Source organism: Solea solea, chromosome 1, assembly GCF_958295425.1.
Source record: "Solea solea chromosome 1, fSolSol10.1, whole genome shotgun sequence".
Lineage (NCBI taxonomy): Eukaryota > Metazoa > Chordata > Actinopteri > Pleuronectiformes > Soleidae > Solea > Solea solea.
In genome coordinates, this window is record NC_081134.1 from 18,147,331 (window position 1) to 18,156,705 (window position 9,375).

A 9,375-nucleotide genomic window follows, 5' to 3' on the forward strand; every position below is an offset into this window, starting at 1 on the left:
AAGACCAAGGCACAAATAAAAGGAAATAAAACACAACAAACAAACAAAAACACCCTGTGTGTATGCATATTATTTACATTTGTGTGTGTGCATATGATGTTTAGGAGAAATGCTCTACAAGTGCATTTATCGAGTTATGGGGGCTTTGTCGAGTTCTGTGAGTGGGGGTCTTTGGCCAGCTGCAACATGAGTGACATGGGGGTATCAACAGTGGTGTGTGCTTCCTGTATGGTTTTCTGGAGAGAGGGGTTGTTTATTGCTGTTCTCATGTATTTCAGTGCTATGACTTGGTGTCTCTGTCTGACGGTCTGAATGCCAGTTATGGTGTGGATGTAATGGTTGCTGATGTAGGACGGAAGTCTGTGAGCCAGTTTCAGTGCTTTGTTTTGAATGACCTGAAGTCGTTGTAACTGGTTGTCGGAGATATTGATCCAGGCGGGGACGGAGTATTCAAAGAGTGGTCTGATGTATGCCAAGTAGACTTTAATGACTGTTAGTGGTGATGCTCCATGTTTTCCACAGAGGGCTTTGAGATGGTTGAGTCTATTATTTGCTCTTTGTTCCAGGTTATTAATGTGTTTGGTCCAGGTCATGTTGTTTTGAAATGTTACACCGAGGAATGTTGCTTCTTTGCTGATAGTGATTTTGTGATTGTTGAGTGACAGATCGATATTGTTGAGCTGCAGGTGTGAGTTCTTGGTGAAGAGGATGCATTGTGTCTTGACAGGGTTCAGTTTGATTCTCCACATGTTTGTCCAGGTTTCTATTTCAGTTATACATGTTTGGAGTTTCTTGGCTGCTAGATTTGGGCGTTTAGAGCTAGTCCAGTAACAGAGGTCATCTGCAAACTGTGAGACTTTGGCTATGATGGCTGGGGGGTAGTAGATATCAGAGATGTATAAGAGGAATAAAAGTGGGCTCAAAACTGCACCCTGTGGGACTCCAGCTTGAGGGATGAAAGGTGTTGATATGGTGGAAGCAACTTTCACTTTGATTTGGCGGTTATCCAGAAAGCTTGAAATGATGGATTGGGTGGGTTTTGGCAGTTTGAGGTTGGTGTCCAGTAGTCGGTATTTGAGTCCGTTGTGCCATACTTTGTCAAATGCTTTTTCAATGTCGAAGAATATTGCCAGGGTCATTTCTTTTTTGTTAAAATTTCTGTGAATGTCTTCGGATAATCGGAGGATGTCGTCTGTGGTGGCTCTCCCCTTCCTGAAACAGGCTTGATGTATTCCCAGGAGGCCCATTGATTCAATGTGACTGGTGAGACGTGAGGTGAGTATTCTTTCAAATAATTTCCCTATGTGGCTAAGAAGACTTATGGGGCGATAACTTGAAGTGTTGTGTGGATCTTTTCCAGGTTTATTGATCATAATGACCAAGGCCACTTTCCATGGTGAGGGGAAATGTCCAGTGGAGAGACAGGTGGAGAAGAGCTGTCCAAGGTGCTGAAAGTAAGTGGCTGGTGCTTGTTTTATTAGAGTGGTGTCGACATTATCTTCTCCTGGTGCTTTGTTTTTCATTTTCTTTAGGTGCAGTTGTATTTCCTGGATAATGACTGGTTTTGTGAGTAATTGGTGCTCTGTGGTAAAGTTGGCAATGTTTGTCTCGCTTGTATTGTGTTTGGCTATTTCATTATCTATTTCTTTATCAACCACATTTTTCCATTCATTGTCAAATGGGGGTCTGTTGGACAAGAATGAATGTTTTCCAGGTAGTTACGGAAAAGTGTGGCCTTTTCAGCGTTGTTATTGATTATTGTGCCTGATGATTTAAGTGGTGGTGTGTTGTTGGTCTCTGGGTCTCCGTTTAAGTTCTTTATTTTTTGCCAGAATGTCTGGGGGTTTGTGTCTTGGTCGAGTTTTCTGTAGAATGTGTTCCATGTTTTCTGTCGGTGGAGGGTAAGTTGTATTTTAAGAGTGCTTTGCAGTCTGTTTAATTCTGTTTTGGTGTGGGGTGATCTGAACCTAATGAAATTCCGTCGCAGCTTCCTTTTGTGTCTGATGAGTTGGAGAAGATGAGCAGGTAGAGTCTGTTTTGATGGTTTTGCTGTATATTGGGATATGGTTTCTTCTCTGGCTTGGATGAAAATTTTGCTTACAAATGATGCTTGTTGGTCCAGGTGTTGATGGGTGGTGATGAGAATGATGTTCTTCAGTTTGTCTTCAATGTTTGATCTATATTTTTCCCATTCTGCTGTTTTGTAGTTGTATTTCTTCTTGTTGATGACTTGTGGCAGGAAAGAGAATGTAGTCAGAACAGGTAAGTGGTCGCTGGAGAGGTGGTTGGTGGTGGAGAACTTATGGAGTTTAGAAGCCAGGTCGGGGGAGCTTATAATGAGGTCCAGGATGTCTGTGTTGCCAGTTTGTGGAGATATGTAAGTGGGCTCATTTGTGTTGACGATTGTTAAGTTTGTGTCAGCGAGAATTTGTTTGAGTACTTTGCCACTTGAGTTTGTTTTATTGCAATAGAAGTCAACATGTTTGGCATTGAAGTCTCCCATGATGAGGGTGTGACTGGAGGTGGATACGGCTTGGAACAAGTTTGAGGAGGGTTTTATTCCGGGGGGACAATAAATGCTGATGATTGTGATGAAGTGATTTAAATGGGTTTTCATTTTTATTGCAAAATATTCATTTCCATTGAGTTCTTCTAATGTGAGACCAAGATCCATTTCACTGTATTCAATGTTATTTCTGATTAAAATGGCTACTCCGCCTCCATGTCCTGTCTGTCGCTCCTTTCTGATGATCGAGTATCTAGGAATTTTGATCTGTGATTTGGTTGATAAAAGTGTTTCATTCACAGAAGCTACAGAGATGTTCTTGTCATTTAGCAGTTGAATAAGTTCTTCTTTATTTCCTCTTATTCCTCTGATGTTTATATGTAAGAAGGTGCAGAGTGTCATGGTGACGAATATACGAGATTCACGGCTATTCAAAGTCTGTTTGAGGACCTGGTTGAAGCCAGAGGCGCCATATTCTTCCTCTGTGGGTTTTCATGTTGGATAAAGGAGTCTTTGGTGCATCAGCGCCCCCAACAGGAGAAGAGAGTCAGTGACACACGTTGTCTTGAGACTGCACAGCTTCTGTAGTTGGAAAACAGCATAAATGCATAAAGTTATTTTAGGTATTTGTAGCTCTAAGTTAGAGCCTCTGTTGTTAGAACCTCTCTTTTTATGGGAGAACTGTACGTCTTCATATTTTTAATGACTTAAATGAAAGTAAAGTAAATTAAATAAGTGTTATGTGTTCAAAGTATTGCATAAATGATTTATATTATTTAACTTAATATTTGTATTTTACATGTATACATTTGTACCCAGTAACCCAACAGCAGAACCTGATAATAATACGTAGACAAGTCAAAATGGTCCTTTTTTTCTCACTTAGATGGAATATTTGTTGTGAATTTATGAAATTAACAAACATTTACTTAAGAATGAAGTCGCAGCTGAATCCTCACACTTCCCCTCTAAGTGTGTTAAAGAATATACGTAGCATCAAAAACTCAAAAGATTATTTTTATCCATTGTGGGCTACTGTTAAAAACATGGTGGCCCAAAAAGTATCATTATTGTATCGACAATAACGTCATCCAAATTGTACACATTTTTACATCTGTAAAGAACACTTTACTTGACCTACATAATAACGATGATAATAATGTATTATGCAAATAAATTGTTGTTGTTGCCTAACAGCACTGACAGTGACTGTCGTGTTAAATGTATGTTTAACCCGAGTAAACACAGAGGGAATTTTACTTTAGCGGGGGTTTTGGACATTGAGCTGTTTCGCCACATGACACATGTTTGTTTGTTTGGCAGCAGAAACCCTATCTGTGCAGCGCTTGTAACAATACAGTTTATATCTTTTTCATTCGATTTTTAAAGTAGATTTTTATTCACTTATCATGTTAAGGGGATTGCTCAGTGTAGTTGTATGAAGAAATAAAACATGCAAAACAATAACCACACAGAAAGTGAGGCCATATGTGGTTGCTGGCAGGGATAGATGGACAAAAATGTATTTTAGCCACTTAACCCACAGCTCACCTCATATCATATATTATAATATACCTACTGATGATGTTAAAAATACATTTGTTGCATTTCCACGTCATCATGCAGCCTTTTTCTGGCTAGAAAAGGACGTCTGAAAACCACTTACTCTCCCACACCAAAGTCCATAAAAAAAATCTGTGATTTTTAAATCACAGCACACAGGAGTTGTATTATTATTATATCTATTAGTGAGTTAAAATTAATAATTTTGTGACTTGTTTATGTGAAATTTTCTGTTTGGACTTTCTCAAGTGATAGAAACTTAACAAACGAGGCAACAGTAGACCAGCAGCTCTTGTGTTCTCAGGAGCTAAAAACACTGATTTTCTCTATGGGATTTGGTGCAGGAGAGTGACCAGTTTACAAACTTAAGTTTTCAGTCATTAAACATTGTCTAAAGGGTTAAAATAAAGCAGGGAACGTGTTTATTAAGATATCACAGACTTAAGCATTGGCATTGGATTCATCAGGTGATCTAAAAATCAGTGTTTGTGTCACTTTCTCAAACCTCACCGAGATATTGCTATTCCGAGAGCAAACTTTATTATAAGTAGCCACAAAAGTTCAACGAGGGAATGATGGCATTAAACATAAAAAGGGTTGTTCATTAAAAATGTAGCACCACTCAGTTTGACCTTACAGGATTTGTTTGACGTGGTGTCGTTCACCTCGACACAGTCCAAAGCCTAAGTCACTCATAAAAACATGACATTTACTCAGTGATCAGAGCGATACACAGTCACAGAGATGTTTCTTCTCAAATCAAGCAGATGAGGAAGAAATCTGGGATTGAATGCCTTTCAAACTCATTCCCACTGGTGAAAAACCCATTTAAACCTGTGCTTAATAATGAATATACACACATGAATGCTTTAAGGTACAAAATAAAGGTTGTTTTCAAAGTCCAGTTAGTCTCTCTCTCCCTCTCTCCCTCTCTCCCTCTCTCTCTCTCTGTGTGTGTGTTTAATTCGGGGGAAGTGCTCAGTGAACCCCCGCAAGCTTTAAAAACAACTGCTTTGTGTTTATGTAGGTCACAGAACAGAGGACAGAGGACAGAGGACAAAGGTAAGACTTCATGTTTTAAGCTCTGGGACATTTTTTCTTTTGCTTCAATTCCACAGTTACTTTGAACTATACGTCAAACTGGTAAATGTGACTTTTGGTAAACGATCAGTTTAGTCAATTTAAGTTTTGTTTACCCTTCATATAATCCAGATTCTAAAGATGTGGGACACACAGATGTGAGACGTTGGCAGAGCAGATGTTTTCTAAAGATTCATGAGATCGAATATGCGGAAAAAAAACAACAATACTTTTTAATCAACTTACAGAGAAGATAAGCAAAAGTTATCAGACAATGCCTTCTTGTCGAGGCAGATCAGTCTGTGGCTATAAATAAATATCTGCCTCTCTAATTAAACATTATTCTGCTGTTTATCCAATAACAAGCTTATTTATTTATTTATTCATTTATTTTTTACTGATTATCTCTGAATGTGACGAGAGACACAAAGAGACTGTGGAGCGATTTGGTTCAGACAACTGTGAAACTGCCAAACCCTCAACAATCTGCTTTGTGAGAATATGCACTGAGGCGAAACAGATTGGATTTTTAATACTGGGACTGTGCTGAAGTTGTACTAAAGGGATAGTTCAGGGTTTTTGGAGGAGCCATTTCAGACACACAGTTGTACACAGAGCCAGGAAACCAGCCTTCCAGTTTGGATTTTAATCTGTATTTGCTTCACGGGTCAAATGATTGTGCATTGGCTCCAATCAGCATCAGTGGGAACCTAAGACTCGGGTAAACATGTTTGTTTCTTCTTCGCCTGCTCTATTTTAGGCAGCGAGGTGCAAATTCTTTCTTCTGTTAGCGTAGTTGTTAGCATTCATGTTTGTAATGATCCTTAATATCATTTATTTCATAAATGGATGGATAAATGGATCGTAAATAACCATAAAGACAGAGGGCGACTCGTTGTTTTGAGCCCATTTGTCCAAAAAAAAAAGAATCAAGAATATAGTCGCTAATATTAGCGAAACAGACATGAGACTTAAAAATAGCCACTATATTGAATGACCTCCTCAAAAAATCTACACCTGATCAAGTCTATGTGATGTTTGGAGCTTTATCTCACCCGAAAACTTTGGTTTAAAATTGCCTGATTTTCTCTATGGACTTTAGCGCGGGGAGTTTAAGGGTTACAAAGTGATCTTTTAAGTGGCTAAAATATGTATGTCCTTTTGTCTCAGATACATAGAGTCGTTGCTGTCAGAGGAGGACGATGCTCTGGCTGCCTCCGCTGTGGCTGTACGCAGCCATACCAGGTGTGCTGTGGGCCGCGCATGTCACTCTGTTAGTCGAGGGGGACAAGAACGCGTCCAGGATCTGCAAACCCGCCCCCCAGTGGGAGATTAAGGGACAGACGCCCATGCGAGAGCTACTGGGAAACGTTGTGGTGGTGGCGCTGCTGAAGGCCAGCTGACAATTCTGCCTCACTCAGGCCTCCAAGTAAGAAATGTGTTCTTGGGAGGTTTTTACTGTATCACTGTAATCACCCATTCATTTTCTATTTAAAAAAAAACATCAACCTTCTATTAACCTCTGTATCCTGCAGACTGGGAGGCCTGCGTGACAGGCTGAATCGCAGCAACTTCACAGAGGTGTCTTTCATGATCGTAAACGAGCGCGAGGCTCAATCCAGGGCGATGTACTGGGAGCTGAAGAGAAGAGCGCCACCTGATGTTCCCGTGTACCAGCAGGCGCCATTTCAGGACGACGTGTGGGAGGCGCTGGATGGCGACAAAGACGACTTCCTGGTCTACGACAGGTGAGACCAGTCAGTCCCATCTCCACCCATCACAGGGAAGATTTTCTTTCAATTCACTTGATGTACATGATCGATCCCGGGAGGTTTTTGTGGAAATATTCATCAGTAATGTCACCGATAAAGTCCTGCAAACTGAAACTTCCATGTCAAAGAAGGAAAGAACCTGTATAAAATCACAATTGCATCTTTTCCCCCTCATCCGTGTGTCTCCAGGTGTGGTTTCCTCACCTTCCACGTCGTGTTGCCCTACAGTTTCCTGCACCAGCCTTATGTAGAAGCTGCCATCAGAGCCACGTACCAGAAGGACATCTGCAACTGTCATGTGAGCAGTCACACACACACGGAAATGAACACAAGCTCATTTGAACAGGTTCCAGTTCCTGTTCATTTTTCAATAATATTGCTATTTTTGTCACTGTCACTGTCAGCTTTTACCAAAACTAAGAATATCACATCCCATTTGAAACTCCAAACCTTGAATTTGTCTCATAAACATGCAGAAAATAACAAGTCTCTGACCACGTACTTGTTGAGTTTTAGTGGAATTTACGTAATTTGGGAAGTCTTTGTACAACGTACAAATAACATGGTTAATTACATAGCTTTTTCAAAGTTTAGATGACAAAATAGAGCATTATATATCTATTAGTTTTCTCTAAAATGGCCAAATAAATGTAAACATTTACAAATGCTCTACATCTGCAGTACCATCACAGCCCACTAGGACCGTGGCCTACACTTTGGGAATCGCTGGTCTACGTCTGTTACCTAACATTTACGATACCATACAAACTAATTTACAACATAAATGAATCCAAGAACAATTTGTACTTTAAATAAAATTAGATCATTTTGTATTAGTATTTTGAAAAGGAAAATCAGTAATTCCCAAGAATTTCCATGTTTTGATCAATGATTCAATTTTATTCTATGCATGTCGTTTAAAGACATATACACAATAATCTTAAAAATTCCATTTCTGGGAATGACTGAATGTTTGTATGTGAGTTTCCTGGCAGGTTTTTTTCTGCATCAGGATTAATAAAGTTGCGCTGTTACGTCTGTCGAGGTGTTAAGTTTCATCAGTTTATTTGTAAATAATCTGGATTATATGTAGTCTAATTGTAGAATGTCTGAATACACGGACCAAATTTGGTTTAAATCACATTTATGAACTCAGGGCCCAGGTGGAAAAATACCGGAATTCCCCTTTAAATCTTGGCTGAGGTCTGTGCTCTCTGCATGATCTTCTCTGACCTTTTAACCTTTCGGGGGTTTTTTTCCCAGCAGCAGGTGAATTCGACCGTACCAAGCGTCACAAAGAACGAGACAACTCTGACAACCAACCACACAACTGCATTACCCACAATTCACCTGGACAGCGATAATCCAGAGGGGGGAGACCAAGCACCTGTAACTCATCATCACCACCATCATCATCATCATCATCATCACTAACACCCATAATCTTCATCCTCTCCCTCATCATCATCACCACCACAATCATAAACTAAGAAGAGGTCTAGAAGTCGTTTTACAAAAGGCAGCAAGATTTACGTTTAAAATTTCAAATTTAAAGTCAAATCTCTAAAATTTAGGGAAATTTATTGGCAGAAATGAACATATCATATATATACCACACATAAGTCTGTTTGTGTAAAATCTCTTTAAACAATTTCTGTTGTGTTCTGTACAAGTTCTGTTGTCATAGCCTCATAGCATCAGCCTTTGATATGTACTACTCGGGGGGGAGGGGGAGGTTCAGAGTTCAGAGCTTTTATTCTGGAAAAATATTAATCTATTCAAATCAATTCTGTCGCTAGAATTGTCCGTTAACCTAAACTAAATGTTTGATTTGAAAAACTAAAAACAAATACACTGCTGTTGTCATGGAGACAGCTAGGTTTGGGGAGTAAAGGTCTGTAAAATAACTACTTGCATGTGTTAGGCTCAAAGAAGAAGCGGTAATTCTTAAAATTGAAATGATGCACAACAAATATTAACAGTTTTATCAGATTGTGGTCTGCCCTCACACTCGCGTGCCTCACTCCTCTGTCTCTGTGTGTACAAACCAGACAAATACGTCCACATCCGTCTCCTCCAGTGAATGAAGTCTACGGTGTGAAACCTGCCCCTGCAGGAGGCTGTAGATGGAGGTGTGTGGACAGACGAGGTGTGGACGGACAGCTGGTGTCTCTCATACAGAGACAGACAGACAGAGGGAGACGTAGTAGTGTCAGTCTGGTCACCGTTTAAAACATTAGACTTCAGTTTGGATTTTCTCATCTTATTTCTGTGCTGAATGGGATTACTACAATCATCTAGTAATAATAATAATTTATGTGTAGTTTGTAGTAGTTACCTGGAAGCTTGTTGATCGTTTTCTGTTTACAATAAATACAATCTATACAACAAAAAATTAATTCATGTATTTATTTATGCAGTGTTTGTTTTTAAATATACACTGTAACTTCCTTA

The 9,375-nt window shown here is 39.5% G+C and overlaps 1 protein-coding gene across 1 annotated transcript; it reads left to right on the forward strand.

The window, feature by feature from the left end:
* Window positions 1-5,079: 5,079 nt before the first annotated feature.
* Window positions 5,080-9,375, forward strand: selenop2 (selenoprotein P2). The gene is made up of 5 exons (XM_058633506.1): window positions 5,080-5,131; window positions 6,320-6,578; window positions 6,685-6,897; window positions 7,111-7,219; window positions 8,188-9,375. Exons 2-5 carry the CDS (start codon window positions 6,352-6,354, stop codon window positions 8,353-8,355), a joined length of 717 nt encoding a protein of 238 aa, XP_058489489.1. The 5' UTR covers window positions 5,080-5,131; window positions 6,320-6,351; the 3' UTR covers window positions 8,356-9,375.